General features: G+C 39.6%; 2 protein-coding genes across 2 annotated transcripts in view; one reads left to right on the top strand and one right to left on the bottom strand.

The window, feature by feature from the left end:
• cenpp (centromere protein P) overlaps nt 1-21,844 on the top strand; it is a 108,350-nt gene that overhangs the window by 61,694 nt on the left and 24,812 nt on the right. The window lies entirely within an intron of this gene.
• aspn (asporin (LRR class 1)) lies at nt 1,486-15,384 on the bottom strand. Its single transcript, XM_034868978.1, has 8 exons — nt 15,111-15,384; nt 7,125-7,420; nt 6,286-6,398; nt 4,971-5,184; nt 4,669-4,779; nt 4,317-4,410; nt 3,896-4,034; nt 1,486-2,855 (listed from the first exon to the last, which is right to left on the bottom strand). The coding sequence occupies exons 2-8, from the start codon at nt 7,375-7,377 to the stop codon at nt 2,658-2,660; spliced, it is 1,122 nt and encodes a 373-aa protein (XP_034724869.1). The 5' UTR covers nt 7,378-7,420; nt 15,111-15,384; the 3' UTR covers nt 1,486-2,657.

The following is a 21,844-nucleotide window of genomic DNA, read 5'->3' as shown; positions in this document are numbered from 1 at the left end:
GAGACTGGCTAGGCCACGCCAAAACCTTGATGTGCTTCTAACAGAGCCACTCCTTGGTTATCCTGGCTGTGTGCTTTGGGTCATTGTCACGTTGGAAGACCCAGCCTCGACCCATCTTCAATGCTCTAACTGAGGGAAGGAGGTTGTTCCCAAAATCTCGCAATACATGGCCCCGGTCATCCTCTACTTTAATACAGTGCAGTCGCCCTGTCCCATGTGCAGAAATACACCCCCAAAGCATGATGCTACCACCCCCATGCTTCACAGTAGGGATGGTGTTCTTGGGATAGTACTCATCATTCTTCTTCCTCCAAACACGGTTAGTGGAATTATGACCAAAAAGTTCTATTTTGGTCTCATCTGACCACATGACTTTCTCCCATGACTCCTCTGGATTATCCAAATCTGAATTCTTAGGATCATTGAGACCCCACAAAGTGAGATCTTGCATGGAGCCCCAGTCAGAGGGAGATTGACAGTCATGTTTAGCTTCTTCCATTTTCTAATGATTGCTCCAACAGTGGACCTTTTTTCACCAAGCTGCTTGGCAATTTCCCTGTAGCCCTTTCCAACCTTGTGGAGGTGTACAATTTTCTCTCTAGGGTCTTTGGACAGCTCTTTGGTCTTGGCCATGTTAGTATTTGGATTCTTACTGACTGTAGGGTGTGGACAGGTGTCTTTATGCAGCTAACGACCTCAAACGGGTACATCTGATTTAGGAAAAGAAATGGAGTAGAGCTGGATATTTTGAAAGCAGACTAACAAGTTTTTGAGGGTCAGAATTCTAGCTGATAGACAGGTGTTCAAATACTTATTTGCAGCTGTATCATACAAATAAATAGTTAAAAAATCATACATTGTGGTTTCTGGATTTTCTTTTGATAGATTATGTCTCTCACAGTCAACATGCACCTATGATGACAATTTCAGACCCCTCCATGATTTCTAAGTGGGAGAACTTGCAAAATAGCAGGGTATTCAAATACTTATTTCCTCACTGTATATGAAAAGCTTGAGTGTGAGTGGAGAAATCACTTTTTGACTGGGTGTGAACTGATCACTCATGGTTTTTGCAAAGGAAAGACACTGGACCTATTTTATTTTATAATACGCTAAACAAGGGGGGACAACGGACTGTCTGTGTAGCTTATTATAAACTGAAGATGAGCAGGATTTGGAATATGGTTGGACAGGTCAAGGTATTTGACGTAACCTTGGACTTAAGAACTTTTAGTTTATTTTCCGACTATTGATAATGTTATTTATGACCATAGATCCATAAAATTGTTAGTTGCTATTATAAAGTTATTGTAACTCAATTTTGCCTTTTTCAATCACTTTTTTGAAACTGTATAGAGTATAGCCAAAATCACAAGTTCGTACTGGAAGAAAAAAGGATATGGCAATAAAAGCTTGAATAACAAAAGCAAATGTTAACCCTCTAACACAAACGCACTTTCATTTTGACAAAAGTAACAACATAAATGGATAAGGGTTCCAGCTTTATTTTAAGACATACTAAATAAATATAGCACCATTTCATAGGAGAGAGCACTGGAGGAAACGGAACATGTTTACAAGGAAGATACTCTGACATTCCAGGTTGGGAATTACATTACCTGCTTATAATTTCAATGAGTGAAGTTGCCTTTGTTAGCTATAGTTCATTAAAAAAAATTGATGTTTTGGGTTTACATAAAAACAAAATATAATCCAGTCTGACATGTTGCTTGTTTCTAAATAAAGACAATACAGACATGCAGTGGGATGATAATAAAAAATCCACAAAGACAGACATGGGGCATCAAAGTGACTTATTGCACTAAATAATGTCATTCATTGACTGTACAGACTTCTGCTGGAAGGTAAATATGTTTAAGTGAAAGTGGTTTTTAGGTTGCTGTTGTGTTACAGATCTGGTCTATAGTGACCCTTCTATAACGATTACAATGTCTCAATTTAAAAAAAAACATTCATATAATACGTAAGGAAAGTGATAAAGAAGGTAAAATATTCAGTTTGTAGTTTAGAAGACCACTTAAATTTGGTCTCATTAAAAGATGTCTTCTTTTTAAACTAAAAAGAAAATAACTAAAAATCTCTTTTGTTAAACAAGGGGGGGAGGCATCAGCAGCACTTAATACCAGTCAGGTCAGGTCATTGGGTGGTTTTGCTCAAAGAGTGACCAGATGGTGGCGCTTTATTCTTGGGAATGTTTACACAGCGAAGGTTGAGGGACAAAAGCTAAGGATCACCTCACAGAATAGACCTCACAAAGGTAGGTAGGTAGTAGGTGGGTAGGTGGGTGGGGTGGGTGGGTGGGTAGGTCTCTGCTGTTATTGCTGTATGTCATCCCTGTCTGTATATTGACTGTAGCTCCTAAAAACATTTTCCTAGTCTTGTATCTTAAGATTTAATATTCATTTCAAGCACCGACATCCAGACTAGAATTTTGTTTCTAGATACATTTTTCCCCTGGCCGAGAACTTTTATGTGTAGACCTAAATTATACTACCATTTAACATGTATAATAGCTTTCTTGAACAGCTAACAGTAGGAATCTTGTTTTATTCATCAGAACTATTTGCAACTCCTTCCTTATACTGTACCAGGATAATGGCAGTTCTCCATTCCTGTTCTTGAGCTGTTTTCACTCCCTATTTTCTGAAGTTTCCTAGCTGAACGCCCCTCCGTCCGGTCACACAGCGAAAGGTGGCCGGCTGGATGTCCCAGTATTTAACAGGATTGGCAAACAGACTGATGCCTGTGTACAGGTTCTTCTTGACATCGGGCCTGATGGGACAGAAATCGTTGACTCCCACATTGCTGATTCTGTTGCCATGGAGGTAAATCACCTAAACAGACGGAAAGGATTTGTTTTGTTAATCAAGTACTTTTCTGCTTTGTCAGTAAACCCACTTTGATTGGGAGTTATGTTATAATGCTGTTTAACTGCTACCTTGGAAACTTAAGATCACAACCTTTAGAGCAGAGCAAAGAAAGTCTTATTTGGAAAGTTGAACGTCATTTTATAGCTCCAGTTTTCTGAGTTAAAGGAAACTGTTGTATTTCAGATGGCACAACTTGTGCCATCATGTGACAACTTTACTCTTTCCCTTCATTCCCCTTTATATTATATAGACTTTATATTTGGCTTTCTTCAACATCTGCTTAAGCTACACTTTGAGATTTGGGGACAAAGGTGAAAATGTTTAGGGGTATTGTGCTTGTAAGATGGAGCAGGAGGTCGACAGGTAGAACTTTCATGGTAAAAGGGGAACTGACCCCCATTGATTTAGCAATCAATTTATGTTCCAAAACTCATCAACGATGATAAACTTTGGGTATCAACCAAAAGACTATGATCAATGAGAGATGATGTATACAATTAGCCAAATGAGTATTCTTTTTTTGGAGTGTCAGTAATAAATACCAGGTAAGGAGCTCAAACATCTGGAATGAGCTGGGAGTAAAACAGCTCCTTTGCAGTGAGAGGAAGATTAAGATTTTGGACATGTACGTGGGAACCTTGGGCTACTCTAGGAGGAGCTGGAGGACATGACTAAAGAGAAGGAGGTCTGGACTACATTCCTTCTGCCACTGCAACTTTTAAAACTTGAATTTAATCTTTTCCAGTATATAGATTGGTCCATGTTATGTTTAGCCTAGCTTAATATGAATGTGAAAAGGAGACATTGCTGTTTAGGAGTGTTGGTGGAACTTTCTGACCAACAACCATGGTGTACTGTGACTTTCAAAGGTCCTGCCCTTATAGGAGGGTGGCCAGCTTTGAGCCCTGTCCTAATTAATCGGTGAATTAAACCTAGCTCATATTGTTAGTTTGAGACATGCACTTTAGTCTACTGATACTGATCAAACTGTTTGTAGATCCCACCTGGAGGTAGCGCAGGGAGCTGAGATTCGGTGGAACCTTTTTCAGACGGTTGTTGTCAAGGTGGATTTCACGGATGCTCGGAATGCTGGCTAAGCTGCCATTTTCCACAAACTTAACCTGATTAAAACCAAGTCCTAGTCTGCAAAAATGGCAACAGATAGAAAAAATTAGATTATAAAACATCAAATTAACAAACATAACTATATTTAACCTTTTCATTCTAACTTACCCATAAACAGAGCCGTTACAGGGTAACAGATACACTTTTGAATTGTAGACCTTTTAAGCTACATTGCAGCTTAAAGGACTTTACTTGTGATAACAGACATGTAAAACCAGGAAATTTGAGTTTTGAAGAGAAGTCAAATTTGAACAGTCAAACAAAGAAAAGTCAGTTTCTAGGACAAAACGTAGCTCGTACCTCTTTAGGTTTTTATATCTGATAAAGTCTTCTATTTCCACCTTAGAGATCTTGTTGTAGTCCAGGCTCAGCTCTGTGATGGAGGATGGGAGGTCTGGGAGAGACAAACCACACCAAAAATAACAAGTGTGAAGGGTAGACTTCATTGCTTTTAATAGTGATTTGAAAACAAACATTAAATTGACATACTAAAGTGTCATATTAAAAGATAGTAGTGTTTTTTAGACCTCATTTTGTTGTACTTGATGTCCAGTGTAGTAATACTGTAAGTTGGTGACTGGAGGAGAAAGAAGAGGGTACCATTCATTTGTTTAAATCAGCATACTGTAACATGAGGTGAGGGATAGTCTACCTTTTGGTACAGCAGTTAGTTTGGCCTCTGCTATACCGATATACAGGGTCGACAAGCCGTTAAAAGCTCCCAGGGCAATCCCACTGTTGGCCAGTGGGTTGGCGCCCAGCTCTGTTTGGACAAGCACAAAACATCTTGTTTAATTATAAATGATCAATTAGTTTGAGGACTTGCTTCCCTGGATAACTCTGCAGTTCACAAATAGTTTTTAAATTGTACAGTGTAGCAGTTTTTCCATTACCTCTGGTTAAAGCATTGTTTAATCGATGAAATTAACTGCGGCATTGTTTGGGTTGAATTACCTAGCACATTTAGTTTCATCAGGCCTTTAAACGCATCTGTCTGGATTTTGTTGATCTTGTTTTCATGGAAGCGTAGCTCAAAGACGTTGGGAGGCAGGTTTGCTGGGATCTCAGTCAGCAGGTTGTAGGAGAGGTACAGCAGTCTGAGATTGTCCATGTTTCTGAAAGCCTTGGGGTGAATCTTGGAGATCTTATTGTTGATCAGAAACAGGCCCTAAAGGAGAAAAAGGAATCTGCATAGGATTTTATAAATTCAAACTGAGTTTTGCTGCATTTCTTACGCCAGGTGTATGAATGGAAGCTTTAAATTATTTTTTCATGTATTGTATATGTCAAACCACTGTTTTCAAGATCAAGATATCACGCTAAACATTCAACCTGTGCATGGCAAGATAGAGAATATGAAAGGTTTATTTGACATTTACAACACAATCTTTTTTCAGGTCAGCTGCACCATTCAACACTTGATTACAAGTCACTGTATTGGCACAAAGATGCAGATTATCACTGTTTGCTTTGATACAGCACAGTATAATCCAGAGTGTTTTGCCCTGATATGGTTTATTCTCATCAGCTAAATCAAAGACAGACCCTCTTTTACTCTTACTCCTTCACTGTGCGATTCATACAGAGGGACTACAATCTCATAATACTGCAGGTTACATTTTTCTTCTTATCTAGTAACTTGAAAAGCTGCAAGATGCTATGGTAATTCACATGTATATACTGAGTCTTAATGGGACTAATTTACATTTCTGAACAAAATCTAGGCATTTTGTGGATGGAAGTAGTAGGATGTAAATCTTGCCTTAGCTGTAGGAATCATGTGAGCACTGCAGAGAATGGGGGATTCAATAAATTCCTTGTTTAAATGCATCCTGTGTAGACACTGACAGAACTAAAACTGCTGCTGCTGCTTTTGCTATGCAGGCCTTGTAAACACGGTGTTGGTCTTGTTGACAAAACCAAAATGCATTTCACATGTATCCCTCTTGTTTAGGCTTGAAGAAGCCAGTCATTTCAGCTTCAATCTTCACTTAGCCAATTCTCATCTAATGTGGTCAAGATTTCCTTGCAGTTTTGAGTTGGTCACTGAACGGTTTTGACTGTGTACAACATTTGTTTGTCACAGGGTAGGGTTCAATAGGTAGGAGAAAGGCAATTATGATATAAACTAGAACTAGATCATAAGTACCTGCACAGATTCATTCTATACTTCTGTAAATTCAGACATGCCTGATGTTTATACGTTTAATGTTAACGGGAAGGGGTTGTGGTGTTCATCACTGTGTGCAGGGTAAACCAGTTCTCTTACATAAAGCTTGTGGAGGCCTTTAAGGTCGTTCTCCTTGATCTCAGTAATATCATTGTTTTGGAGGTCTAGTATCACAGTGTCCTCAGGAATCTTGTCAGGAACAGCGATCTGACCTGTTGGCAGAAACACAAATGCCTAAATAAAGACAACAGTTGGACCAAAAGTGATGAAAATCTGAGCACCCATATGAAACACCCATTTGTGCATATTTAATGCTGAGAGGTATAGGTAAAGAAGTCATTACGCGTTGTCCTATTTTTTATTTAGTTTTTAGATTTTTTTGGGGGCATTTTAGGCCTAGACAGGACAGCTTGAGACGTGAAATGAGAGGGGGGGGGGATGACATGCAGCTAAGGGCCGCAGGTCGGAACCATACACGCGTTCCGCTGCGGTAAGGACTGAGTCTTTGTACATAGGGCACACGCTCAACCAGGTAAGCTATCCAGGAGCCCTGTCATTATGCTGTTGACTGAAACTCTGCCATCTTAGTAAAACTTCACATATTTGATGCAAAATGCATCAAACAATCAGCAGTTTTTAACATTCATCTTGTCACTTTCTGATATAAATCACTTTTTTGAGTAGTCAGGTAGTTGATTAGAGTATTTTGACTAAGTGTTAGAAGACACACTAACACGTAGTTGGTTGAAGTCTTTTCATAGGATTTGTAGAGAAAAAGAAAAATACACATCACAAAACTTATAGTGACATCCTATACGGAAAACTTCAAAAAATGTTTATAATAAGATAAAAGAAAGAGCCTTTATATTAATTTCCATGAATGCAGCTTAGGTTTGCAGTAACTTGGATCCAGATGTGTTTAAACTGTGTGTTCTTACCCATGTCTGAGCACTGCACCACTCTGGGTGAGCAACGGCAACCAGACGGACAGTTCTCGTCTTCATCATAATCGTCGTCGTCATCATCGTCGTCGTCATCCTCATTGTTGTCGTCATCATTTTCGTCGTCCTCTTCAGCAGCCGAATCAGCCATCATGATGTCATAGTTTTTCATGAAATCCAGGGTATTTATTGGGCGGTATGGCTTGGCGTGGCCTAGTGCCAGCAGGCAAAGCAGGAGGAAGACACTCATGGTAACGTTGAAGACTGGTCCGTGAAATGGCAACCAGGGAGAGCTGTGGGAAATGACAGATCTTAGGTTAGCTTTAAAACAAATAGACAGGACTAAACTGTGATGTCATGGCGCTGAGGAAATAATCTAACCAAGCAGCTTGTTTTTCTTACTTATTTATTCTAACATCAACAGAACATAGATGCAGAACCCACATTGATGAACCACTGTAATTGTATCTACAAGTGAATAATTTGTGATAGTTCCAATTTTACTAGCTCTCATATTCAATGGCACTTTTTTGTAAGTGGCCTGTGTGTAATCTGTCTTTCTTACTTCGAGGCTTATGCCTCGATGCAGATGTTCAGGGTTTAAGTCCTACCTGTGACCTTTTCTAGCTGTCCTGTCCATTAAAGGCGGAAAAGCCCAAGAATAATTGTCTCACTCAGTTATTAGGAACACACCGAACAACTCATCGCCCTCTGAAAATGGCAGCTCATTGAGTTTCTTATAGGGATTAGACTTCAGCTGTCTTACCCTTTACCAATAAGACACCTCAACGCAATGCTGAGTTGTTGTACACTTAAGCTAATTTAAAACCTTACACTAAAAGTCTAATTTCACACTTCCTTACTTACAATACATTTTGCATATTTTTCCTATTATTCCACCTCTTCATGCTCCTTCATAAAAAGAAAAGCACTTCCTTTAGAATCGGCATTCTCTAGGTTTCTTAAATTCTTTATTTAACCATGTAAACATACAAAGTAGAGTGGTGTATATGATTTACACAGCCATTCATAAAACGTAAAGCACAGTTGTACACAGTAACCAATTTATTTAGGCACTGTTCAGGTATCACTGTAATCCCGACCGTTGCCTTGCCTGGGGGAAGAAACAGGATTTTTGCAACTAAAATTTCAGCTTGGAAATAAGGTTTTCAGTGGACGATTTTAATGACAAGTTCTGATCAATAATGATACCTAAATATTTATGTGCTGTGACAATTTCTTGAGCAGTTGAGATCTTAGAAAGAATAGATGTTAATTTTTTGCCAATTGAAAATGGCATGAATTTGAATTTGTCTGCATTTAACACCAATTTAAGTTGACTTCAAATGGGATTGAACAACATCAAAGGTAGACTGCAGGAATTCAAGAGATTTTTTTACTACTGGATGTAATGAGCAATAGATAACAACAATCTGCACAAAAATGGAGTACAGTATTTGATAAATTATCACAAAGATAATTTACATATGTACAACAGCAATGCTCCTGGTATTGAACCCCGGGGCACGTTTTTTTGAGACTGTACTTTAATGTTGTAATAAGTCAAGGTGGAGTGGATTTCACAACTACAAAATATACTTTTGAGTAGTAAAATCTATTGTAAGGCATTCTATCTTATTGCATTATATTTTATAATCTGAAAAGTAATCTGGAACTACAGCTGCCAAAAAAATGGAGTGAAGTAAAAAATAATGTTTTCCTCTTGTGGAGTAGGAAGTATAGATTTTATTTAAGTACAGTGCTTGAATAAATATACTTAGTTACATGCCGTGACAAAGGCAAAGCAGCGGGTGTGGGAGAAGTTCGGAGTAGACATGGAGAAGGACTTTCGGTCGGCACCAAGGTGCTTCTGGAAAACCGTTCGCCACCTCAGGAGGGGGAAGCGGGGAATCATCCAAGCTTTTTTATTTTTTCTTATATATTATTATTTATAATTATTATTATATTTTATTTTTTTCTTAAAGGGGACAATACATATTAATGGACATTTTCACAAATTTAAATATGCCAGATTGTAGCCTTAGGCTAATTTCCATCTGCAGACCCCCTGGCAGATTGGTACACAAAAAATAATAAATGCATACAAATACGCTATACACAGGCTAAATACAGAGAAACAAGGACAAGAACAACGATCACATCAGAATAGACAGTAACAAGAAGAATGGAGAACAAAGGACATATAGAGACAAAAAAACAACGACCATATAACACCCATATAACACCACCCTATATTGCACTGACCCACATTTTTAATAATGCAGTAACTCTGTTTTACGTCTGATATATAAAAATTCACTAAACATGATCACAAGTTTGTGTGTCCCTCAGCCACACTTTTAAACGACTCCTAAAGATAGGAAGACTTGTGCTTTCCCTCACTGATAGTGGAATACTATTCCAGAAGCTCACTCCCTGATATGATAGAACGTTCTGTGAAAAGGCGGTTTGCCTAAACGCCAAGTCGCAATCACCTCTCATAGTGACTCTAGTCACTCGAGTCCCGGCAACACTGCTAGACTTTTGTTTAATAAAATCACTCAATGGTGGAGGCGCCAAACCATGTATAACCTTATAGATTAGACAGGCTGATTTAAATAATTTGAAATTAGCAAAATTTAAAAGCTTATATTTATCTAAAATTTGGCAATGGTGATATGATGAAGGTTTCTTGTCTAATATTTTCAATGCTCTTTTGTAGCATACTTTGATTGGCTCAATAGCAGCGTGACTCGTATAGGATCAACTTGTGATACAGTAGTCAATATGAGCCAGTATCATAGAGTGCAGGAACGTAATCGCTGCTGTATCTGTTAATGATGAACGAACCTGCCTAAAATTCCATATATTAACATTTACTGTTTTCACAACTTTTTTAAGGTGTTTTTTAAAGGACAATTTCGAGTCTATCATTACTCCTAAATACTTAAATTCCTCAACATTAATCAATTCTAGTCCACCAAAGCGAACTTTTACAGCGGTCACGGTTGTTTTAGGTTTACTAAAAAACATTGATGCAGTCTTTTTAACATTAAGGCACAGGCATGAGTCATTCAGCCATTTTTGTAAGTAATTTAAAGCCAATGAAAGCTGATGGGCTGCATCATCAGTACTTTTGGCTTGTGTGAAAATTACAGTATCGTCTGCATACATAATTGTGTCCACATTTTTGCATACATTGGGCAAATTATTCACATATAGTGACAATAACAGGGGGCCTAGAATTGATCCCTGAGGGACACCTTGTGTATAGTGAAGATAGGGTGACTTACTATTCTTTATTTGTACGCATTGTTTTCTATCCGATAAATAAGACTGTACCCATTTAACAGTTTGATTGCTAAAGTTAAATGTTAACAGTCTAGACAAGAGCTTAAGTTGATTCACAGTGTCGAACGCACACTTAAAGTCCACAAAAACAGCCGCAACATAACTGTTATTGTCTAAATAAGACTTAACCTTCTCAACAAAAACACAGACAGCCGTTTCAGTTGAGTGAAGAGATCGAAATCCGAATTGCATAGGGTGCAAACCTGGGTTGGAATCATTAAGATGCGCAATGATAGAGTTAGCGACCCACTTTTCTGCAATCTTTGAAAAGATAGGAAGTATGCTAATAGGTCGATAATTAGCAGGGTCTAATTTATCACTGATTTTATATATTGGAATGACATTTGCCACCTTCCAACTCAAGGGGACGACTGCCTGCGTGATTGATAAATTAATAAGATGGGTCACAGGCAACAAGATACAAGATTTATAATGCTTCAGAAGATTGGTATCAAATCCAAACACATCCCTTGCTTTAGAACTTTTCAATTTAGAGATTATGTTTTGTACTTCATTTTCTGAAATGATTTGAATATTAAACTTTGAATTTTGAGTTAAGGCATCCATATAGGGATCGGTATTGCCAATATTTTGTTGAGAATCACAAGAGTTAGAAAACAGTTGTGCGATCTCATCAATGGTACTTTGGAAATAATCATTTAATTTAGTTGCTAGGCTGAGAGGCTCTGATACCAATTCATTAGCAAATTTGAGTTCAAGGTCTTTATCAGCAGTGTGCTTACTTTTACCAAGGAGTTTGTTAATATTTTCCCAAATTAGCTTACAATTTCCTTTGGCACTATTAATTATTGTCATAAAAAAATTAGCTTTTGTCATTCTCAAAGTTTGCGTGACTTTATTCCTTGCGGATACAAAATTTAATCGATCAGTACTTAATACAGATTGTAATGATTTTTTAAGTAAGTTTGTCTCTGAGTATCATAAGTTGTTTAAACTCACTATTGATCCTCGGCAAGGAATAAACTTGTTTCTTTAAATGACTCGCTTTCTGAAACTGAGACAGAACCCCTTTAATAGAGGAGTGTAGTAAATCAGAACATTTATTAGTGTCATCACAAGATAATATACTAGACCAATCAAGAGTGTTTAGAGCTGCAATTAAACGTTGTTCCTGGCTCTTTGGAATAAATGTTTGTTTTATATTAATGTTTTTACTGATACTTCTCAATCGTTTTTTTGTCAGCTTTCTGAAAAAGAATATGGCATTGTGGTCAGACAAGCCAGTCAAAAAATTGTATGTTTTTATTATTCTATCTAGTTTGTTAGAGAACACCAGGTCTATTAGAGTTTTAGATCGATTTGTTATTCTAGTGGGATCACTGATCATTTGTGTCAGTCCAAAATTATCTGTAATTTCTTTCAGTTTCTTTCTGTCACTTTTGTTATCCCAATTTACATTTAAGTCTCCCATTAGAATAACCTCATTATTAAAGTCACAACAACTTAGAAGTGCTTTAAATTGATCATAAAAATCTACTTTTGCTGAAGGCGGACGATAAAGACATAGAACAGTAAATGACATTTCTGCTGAGAGTGATACTTTAACTCCAACACACTCAATTGGTATTTCATTAGGCCAAATTATTTGTGTACAGTTTAAGCCGTCCAGAAATGCTGAAAGCTCTGGGTGTGGAGGGGATGTCTTGGTTGACACGCCTCTTCAACTTTGCATGGAAGTCTGGGACGGTGCCTAAGGAGTGGCAGTCCGGGGTGGTGGTTCCTCTCTTCAAAAAGGGGGACCAGAGGGTGTGTGCCAATTACAGGGGTATCACACTTCTTACCCTCCCAGGTGAAGTCTACTCCAAGGTGCTGGAAAGGAGGGTTGGGCCGATAATCTAACCTCGGATTGAAGAGGAACAATGCGGATTCCGTCCTGGTCTTGGTACAATGGATCAGATCTTCACTCTCGCAAGGATCTTGGAGGGGGCCTGGGAGTATGCCCAGCCAGTCTACATGTGTTTTGTGAATCTGGAGAAGGCGTATGACCGGGTTCCCCGGGAGAAATTGTGGGAGGTGCTGCGTGAGTATGGGGTGAGGGGGTCCCTTCTCAGGGCCATCCAATCTCTGTATGACCCAAGCGAGAGCTGTGTCCGGGTTCTTGGCAGTAAGTCGGACTCGTTCCAGGTGAGGGTTGGCCTCCGCCAGGGCTGCGCTTTATCACCAATCCTGTTTATAATATTTATGGACAGGATATCGAGGCGTAGTCGGGGCGGGGGAGGGTTGCAGTTTGGTGGGCTCCGGATCTCATCGCTGCTTTTTGCAGAGGATGTGGTCCTGATGGCGTCATCGGACTGTGACTCACTCACTGGATCGGTTCGCAGCAGTGTGTGAAGCGGCTGGGATGAGGATCAGCACCTCTAAATCTGAGGCCATGGTTCTCAGCAGTAAACCGATGGCGTGCTTTCTTCAGGTAGGAAGTGAGTCCTTAACCCAAGTGAAGGAGTTTAAGTACCTTGGGGTCTTGTTCGCGAGTGAGGGGACCATGGAGCGTGAGATTGGTCGGAGAATCGGAGCAGCTGGTGCGGTATAACATTCCGTTTATCGCACCGTTGTGACGAAAAGGGAGCTAGGCCAGAAGGCACAGCTCGCGATCTACCGGGAAATTTTCGTTTCTTCCCTCACCTATGGTCCTGAAGGCTGGGTCATGACCGAAAGAACGAGATCAAGGGTACAAGCGGCGGAAATGGGTTTCCTCAGGAGGGCGCTGGTGTCTCCCTTAGAGATAGGGTGAGTAGCTCAGTCATCCGAGAGGAGCTCGGCGTAGAGCCGCTGCTCCTTTGCGTCGAAAGGAGCCAGTTGAGGTGGTTCGGGCATCTGGTAAGGATGCCTCCTGGGCGCCTCCCTAGGGAGGTGTTGCAGGCACGTCCAGCTGGGAGGAGGCCTCGGGGAAAACCAAGGACTAGGTGGAGAGATTATATCTTTAACCTGGCCTTGGAACGCCTCGGGATCCCCCAGTCGCAGCTTGTAAATGTGGCTCGGGAAAGGGAAGTTTGGGGTCCCCTACTTGAGCTGCTACCCCCGCGACCCAATACCGGATAAGCGGATGAAGATGGATGGATGGATGGATAGTTACATTCCACCTCTGGTGGTTACCATGGTAACATGATACAGGCATAAATCTAAGTAGTTAGATGGCTTTAGTAGACTTGGCAGTAACACTTTGTGTTGGAGCCAAACTGTATAAACTTGTAGCGATTGTTAACCTTCAGTGTTAATGTCACTTCAGATCCTCAAACTGTTTTTTGTGCTACAGTTGAGTCCATTTTTTTTAGCCTGATTTTTAGAAATGTATTGCTAAAACAGTGGATGGTGAAAGAACATGCAGAGTTCCTTGATTGATCGGATTCAGTAAGTGCTGCTGTTTTTTCTATCAGTGTTTCCATAAAGCTCTATAAACCTCCACTGGAAATGAGTTCTTGCAGCCAACATAAATGTTTCTCCTGCTCTCACCTATTCACCATCTGTGGTGATTCACAATATGATTTATACATCTTCCTCTATTACACATTTACACAACCAGCAGAGAGAGGCTTCTGGTAATCTTGATGGATTCTAAACCCTTCAGTTGAGCAGTCAGTCCACCCACAAATATGTGGTGGTGGTCGAGCATCCTGCTGCCACAGCAAATACCGCTCAACATAGACCCTTCCTCTGTACCCAGACTGTATTTTCTACCACATGTGCACATTTACCACAAAAAAGGCTGTTTCTTGATTTGTGTTTTGCAACTTGGTGTTTTATTTGCTGTTACAACTTATAGTTCTCTGGTTTGCATTTCATAAACCACTAAACCAAAGAGTTGTCCCCATCCTTTATACCCCTCTGTCTCCATCAGGACACTCAACCAGTAAATGTTGCTATTATTTATGGCTGCAACTGCTTAAAAGTTATAATAAAATAATATTTTTTATGATTAGTGGGGTTAGGTAGAAGTTGAGTCATTGAACTGTCAGAAAATAGTGAAAGATTTCCATACTAAGAAAACAGAGCTCTTTTTCTGTTGATCGTTTCAGCACTCTTCATTCTAGTGTAAGATCTGCTTGGGGAAATTTGAGATGATTCAGACAGCTTTCCCTCCATGTGTTTGTATTTACCATTTGCTGTTCATTCATGGAAAAGTACTTAAATTATTATCAAATGAGATCTCTTTGAATTTAGACTCCAGGCAAGTAATACATTTTACAATACAATTCAACCCAACGATTAAACATGATCCTGCATTCAGATTTTGTAGTTCTGTACTTCACTTCAAAGGTGACCCACAGACTTTCACAGAACAGTCCTGTAGATTGATTTTATTTTTTTTGTGTGCATGCAAATCAAACTGACTCAGAAATATGTGCATTTTAAATATTTTGCCTTAAAATACCGCAATTTTTCCTATGATGTAGATTGAGATTAGCTGGTGAAATTAAAATGTTACAGACTACAGTTTGCAGCCGAGTCCTGTTTCTTCTCTGAAATGCCTCCACCACCTTTAAGGCATCCAGCAGAATTCTTGTAAACTGATCTAAACACCTCAGAGATGCTAGATTCTCTGAAAATATGCCAGATTCACCAGGTAAAAAATGTAAAATGTTTTCTTATTAATAAATCCAGGGTGTTTCCTACCTCAGCCGTCAGGTGAGTTTGTGTTCTTGTTGAAACCCCACACAGTGAGCAGAGCAGCAGCAGGGTCCCGCTGGATGGCTGAGAGTTGAATCCTCAGTCAATACTTTCCCAGTGAACAAAGAACAGCATCACCCTCTCTCACCAGAAATAAAAAAACTGCCCGCAGAACACCCCCACCAACGGAAAACCACTGCTGTTAGGGTGAGAGGTTCAGTTTCAGTTAAGAGCTATTGACTCTCACTGATCACACCATCTGTACGTCTCTAGGACTACGTTTGAAAAAGCAATGTTAGGACTTTAGTCATGTGCTTTTCATCTGGAGCTTTGAAGTGATGCCAGGATTGTTAGCGTCAGACTCCTGAATGATCTGATGAAGTCTTTATATAAAACACACTTGTAGGTCTTTTGCCTCCCTTCCCTTCACCGCCGGCTGCCATCTTAAATATTTCCCATCAACGTCAATTGTTCTTACACTAAGGTCTGTTGACACCGTTAAATAAGGATAGTGGGACTGTACAGCTACTGTAGCTGTTTGGATCTTCTCAATGAAAAATCAACCGTTAGGGGAGGTGAGCGGCCCTGCAAGGGATTTTTTGGATGATGCCATCTAGAGTCTGGCGGCTTCATAAGTGGACTTGCCCAAACTGCCATATGGACCTGCAGTACATTTCAATAAGCAATCTGGGAAGTGATCAGCAGGAGGAGGATCTTTAAGACGTAGTAATATATAGAGAGTGAGATTAGAAGTGTGTGTGTGTGTGTGTGTGTGTGTGTGTGTGTGTGTGTGTGTGTGTGTGTGTGTGTGTGTGTGTGTGTGTGTGTGTGTGTGTGTGTGTGTGTGTGTGCGCGTGCGCGCGTGTGTGAAGTGACATCCTGTAAGCCCATTTCCCTATGCCCCTCTTTCCTTTATCTAAACGTTCTGGCAATAGTGCCTGTTGGTCTTGAATAAGCGTGCCAAGTAACTTTTACACAGTCTCTGTAGCATTATGACGTCTGACCTGTAACATTCCTGTTCTACTTCCATCATAGCTCAAATCCTGTCACATTAACATTAATCTACAGCAGCGCCAGGTGAAACAGACAGAACAATTAAATGACCACCTTCAAGAGCATTCTAACACATGTGAGTCAATCGTAACTTCAATGCCGGTCTCAATTTTAAGTCTAGTCACTCTGTGCAGACTCACAAATAGGCAGCAGAATTTACTAATAAATTATAACAGTGGATTCACCGTGAGGAGGTGAGCACCACTCAATGTCATGATGTTCAATAAATGAGGCACCAGCATACCGATGCATCTTGTGAGACAACAAAGAACTCTCCTCTGTTCTCAAGCAGTGACAGTTCTCACTTTGTAGACCAGCAGCCAAAAACGGCATCACTGTGCAGTTTAGAGAGTGCCGTTACGTAGCAGGCACGTATGTCTGAACAGAAAGACATTAAAAAAAAAAAGAGACTAAAACCAAGGAGCTACTAACATGATCTCAACTCAAAGGTAACAGGAAAAATGTCCATAAGATTGAATGACTTGTTAAAACGGATGAGTCTTCAGCAGTCTCATGACTTAAGTTGGTTCAAGTTAACATCAGAATCAGTGAGAACTGGTCGCTTTCTTTATTTATTATTATAGATTTCCTCCCTAATTGGAAAGTGGAGATAGTATAGGCAGACGAATAACAGAGGTGATGCTTTGCAATCAACATTTATTTGTTCAGCAATTATTTGTTCGGTGTTGTGTTGTGCCCGTCTAGCTTAACAAGGCAACACAGGAATGCCTTTACATTGGAGGCAGAAATACCTCCCAGTAATGGAAAAGCTAACAGGAGCTGGCCCCCTCAGGGGTTTACGTGTTATACTATTTCTTTTTCCATTTAGGGCTGGTATTTTCTGCTGAGCTGAGCTGGAACTGTACTCTGAGGCACAACTTATGGTAGAGCCAGACCATTTAAATATGCCTTGGTTTGGCAGTCAGACAAACCGAAATGGGAGCGGGTCTGTGTTTTGGTTTCACTGCATCTTCTTTGTGGGAAACAATGTATCTAGAGCCCGACCGATAAAGGATTTTTAAGACAGATACCAATACAATTATTAAAGTTAAAGTTCCGAAAAATAAAATGTATAAAAATACAAACTTCCATTGAACAAAAACACAATAACAAAAAAAATAATTAGCGTTGCCAACAGGGATGTTGTAGAGCCCCTCTGGTGGACAAACTATACATTTATCAGAATCATTTATATTTATATATGGATAATTTGTGAAATGCCTAATATAGGTCCGCTGAAATATCAGTCAGGCTCAACATGTTTTCTAATTCATCAGAGATCTGGTTAAATGATCATCTCATCAAAAAGAAGCCTGTTGCGTTCTCCCATGTTCAACATAGTCTTTAAGGAAACTCATAAACCTAAAAACGATTCTCACTCTACTGTTTACCCTCTCATACTGTAGGCTTAAGGCACTAAGAATTTTTATCGTCATACATTTGTACACAGGGGCAGCCTGCTTGTGTGTGCGGATTTAAGGTCCTGACCATGTAATCAAAAGGTTCCAAGTTTGAGTCTAGCCAAGACCTTTGTTGCACTTAGATAGGAAGTGGTGTGTCTGGTCTTCTTTAGGATGTATTGATGGATCTAGATGGGTCTTATTTAGTTCATTTTTAGGAGGCACTTCAGGGTTGTTTCATGATGTGATCTTTTTCACAATTGGGCATTTTATTTTTATAGTTCTGTCCACTTCCTCATTATTATAGCTTTATAGCTTTGCTGAAACAATACCCTGTTATGAGCCAGATTAAAGAAACCATTTTCCCAAATGTTGCAGGGATCTCATTAGATCCCAATGTAAACCTGCCTTCTGTACACTATGAGAGGACACAGGCTTTGTTCTGCACTATAGGGACCACTAGCTCAAAGTATTTCCTGTTGTGTGTATATTTGCCTGGATATCGGTAGTCGGCCCAAAAAGTACAAATGCAACTTATAAAAATGTTGGACTTGTTGTTTTGAGCAGCTTGTTGTGCTGTCATTTTCTTTTCTGGTGGATCTTGTGCATGAAACCCTCATACTTCTCAGCTGACTGGTTTGCCACAGAAAGATATAATTCAGTAGTTTCAATAGTCCAAAAAGGAAAAAATGGTTTGTGGTAGTGAAAAATGTGATGGCGTAACTGTTGGTATTACACTATTCAAACTGCAAATTAAATGTTAGAGCTTATTTCCTGATGGGAGATGGTCTGCGCTGCTGATGGCTGGTGGTCAGGATGTCTCTTTTCTCTCAGGATCTCATACTTTCCAACCCATCAGACGCTGTGATGACTCTGGGCCGACTGGCGCTTGTTGTGTTCTTATGATGAGAAGAAGTTCCTTCATCTGAGCGTTCAAATGCTGTGAGTCACCAGGGCAACATGCAGGGCGACAGTGCCAAGGAGCTTTCCTCAGCGCTGTTGTTGCTTTAGTCCCACAGGAACTAGTGGTTAGTTAGGTGCCAGGAAACATTTTTTAGAGCTGTGGCAGGGTCAGAACTCAGCATCTTACCTGATGCTGGAAGTGTTACCCAACCAGGCTGCACAACAGACCAGTGTTCACCATGACCTCACTTCACAGTCCACCTGATGATGTTTAGAAATAATGGGCATCTGCTCTGATTCCATGAGTGTTCGGGAGCTTGAACACCCACAGCAAAATCATAAAGTGGTCCATGAGCTAAACCTGTATTCATAAGTGGATACTGTTTTTACCCTTATTTGTGTAGTTGTACAAGCCTCCTATGTTTTTTCCAATCAGTGGTTTCTTGCAGAGTAAAGGGCCTAATTTAGAGTTTTGTGCACATGCCTTCAGACCGAATTTTCTCTGCGAATGCGCATTAAACAAGCACACAATAACTTTCCACCTGAAGTGTTGAGTTTAACAATGTAACCCATTTTGTCCATCAAGTTTTTATTAAATGTAAAAACTTACTTTGAACAGTCTTTATACCAGTAACATCAGTCATTGTGAGTAGCCTGAACCTATAATGATCGCTGTATTATAGGATCATGTCATTTAGTACTAAATATAGCAGAAATACAAATGATGTTTAATTGTTAGACTTCAAATGAATAAATTAAAATTCCTTCCGCAAACCAAGAAATATGAACATGCAAAACTATCAAATTTGTCCACATGCAAGCAAACAATTACAAATGTATGAAAAATACATTTTGTGTCTAAATGTTGTTTAGGTTTATATATTGCAGCTATTTTACTAAACTTACAATTAATAAAAGTAAATATAGACCCGTTTTTAGGTACATGTTACCAACAATAAACAAAACCTTCTGCACACTGTTTATTTAGTTGGTAAGTCGCGGGTTAATATTGAAGTGAGGATAGCACTACCCTATATTTTTAACATTTTACAGTTTATGTGCCCTTACTTTGTTTTACCTCCAAGTAAAGGGGTTTAGATCAATGGCTTTTTTTCCTTGTAACCTCCTTAAAAGGAAGTAACACTTGAGAGCCATTGTTACTTGATGTTTGCGTCTATAGATAATGTCAACGAAGTAGTGCTGCACTATTATGGCCAAAATAATAATCACGATTATTTTGATCAAAATTTTGATCGGGATTATTCTGGCGATTATTTGTTGATTTTAACCAAAACAAATTTAATTGTCACATAGGCTATTTATAACTGCGAGAGGGAGTGTGCTGGACGCTACTCAAAGAGAGACGGCTGACTCATAATGAACGGGTCCAGCATGGGTCCAACGGCGGACACGTTGTGCGTATGTAATGTCTGTATCGTCAATGCGCTGCATTTTTATGAACTATGATATTCTGGCCATGGGTCACATCTCCGGCCCAGGTCCAGGAGCTCCGTCTCACACGCGGTTACTGTACGACCTGAAGTTAGTTTCATTCAATGACTTCTTCTGTGTTCTTCGCCGTGGCGGCCGCGATAGCAGGGTTACCAGCGGAAACTCCGGTACAAATACAGGTTTGCCCCTCATATTTAACAATATACAGCTGTGTTAAAACATAAAAAAAAATAAAACTGTAAACAATTGTCAGAAGTGTGGACTGGCGGCTGCTGTGTGGGCGGGCTGCTCGGAGAGCAGACAATAGAGACTAGAATGATCCAACACAGGCACAGCTTTACAGACAAAATGGGTCATGTAACGCAAAATTAAACCATATCCATTTAAAGAGCATTGCAGCGGATGCGAGGACATTAGCACCGACTAGCAATGGTCACTGCTGTTGTCTGAAAAATAACAGACCAGACAAGATGTTGCGTTTACTGGTAAACTGGTAAACCTTGAGACCGACGTATAACCGACTGCTATCTGTTGAGTTTTTTTCCCGTTACTCTGTCCTCTGTGACTGTCTACATCTAGAGAGTAAGCTGCACGGTGCAGGAACAACTGATTAGTCTGACGGTAGTAGCAGTAGATGCGCTATGCTAAAAAAAAAAACAGAGCGTTCTATGAAATGATGCTTTAAAAAAAAAAAAAAAAGCTCAATCACGCAAATTTGATCGTGGGAAGTCCAAATCGTGATCGCGATTAAAATTTGATTAATTGTGCAGCCCTACAACGAAGGAGTATTTGTAATGCCTCTGTGCTGGGGACAGGTGTGGCCGGAGGCATCATGTTTTTGGGATGTCCCATTCTTGGGAACGTGAAATCTTAGTAACCCTTGGAGGGAATTTCTTTGGGGTAAAAATGTCCACTTGGGTTCATGGAAGAACTGATGACCCCACGTCTGTCCCATGAACACGATTTCAGGAACACCTGGAGGGAATGTCTTTTACATTTACCACAAATGTCTCTCATCTAATTTAAATCATCTGAGGATAAAAAAACTACAAAAATAAGACTTAAGTTATAATAGGATTTATCCCTAAAGAATTTATCCTGGTATGGAGCTGAAACAAGGTCAAACCTAATACTACTTATTTGTACCTGATAAAATGTTTGCTATATATATAAAACCTGATTATAAGCCTACATACTGTGATGAGGGGCATTAAACAGGTTATGCAACTGACTATTAGATTGTTCCTTCATGTGTTTGATTTGTGAGACTGATGAACACAGCAGCTGTTCACATTGGCAGACACAAAGAATTTTCTCTTCAACAGGAAAACCGTTTGATCTTTGAGCTTCGGCTCATTGAAAGAAAGTTTTCCAGCTCAAGTTCGATGAGATGACGACTGCCTGCACTTAGAGAGTGACCAGACATTACTGATTTTTTTTTTTCATTGCTTTTCTACTTCGTTTTTTGTCTGCATATAATATTTCCAATTTGTCTTACCAAAGAGGGAGCTGAGGTTTTTGTCCTCTTCACATCTTAGCTTTTTGTTCCAATCGCCCTTTAGATCTGTCTGCTACTAAGTTAATGATCCTAAACCTCAGGCTTTTAGAGGAAAATATTAGGATAAAGTTGGCTTTCAGCTTTGATAATTACAGCTTTCACTGAATGTGTATTGCATGAGGGTAGAGGACTTTTGATGCAAAGATTTTATCAACCACATTTTATCATGACTCATTCTTTAATAGTCCTCATGACTCCTCCTCCTCCCAGAGGTCTGAAGTGTTAATTTGATAACATCCTGAATGTACTGGATGTGCTGACAGTGAAGTGGCTCAGGCAGTTCAGTGGAATGTGATCTAAGGGAACTTCTTGTTTGAAAATGTGACTCAGTACATTTCTGGTTTAGTACTTGCATTCAATGTCAACATTCATCT

Source organism: Etheostoma cragini, chromosome 4 (assembly GCF_013103735.1).
Source record: "Etheostoma cragini isolate CJK2018 chromosome 4, CSU_Ecrag_1.0, whole genome shotgun sequence".
Lineage (NCBI taxonomy): Eukaryota > Metazoa > Chordata > Actinopteri > Perciformes > Percidae > Etheostoma > Etheostoma cragini.
The sequence above is the reverse complement of the archived record's forward strand: the minus strand, read 5'-3'. Positions and strand labels throughout refer to the sequence as shown.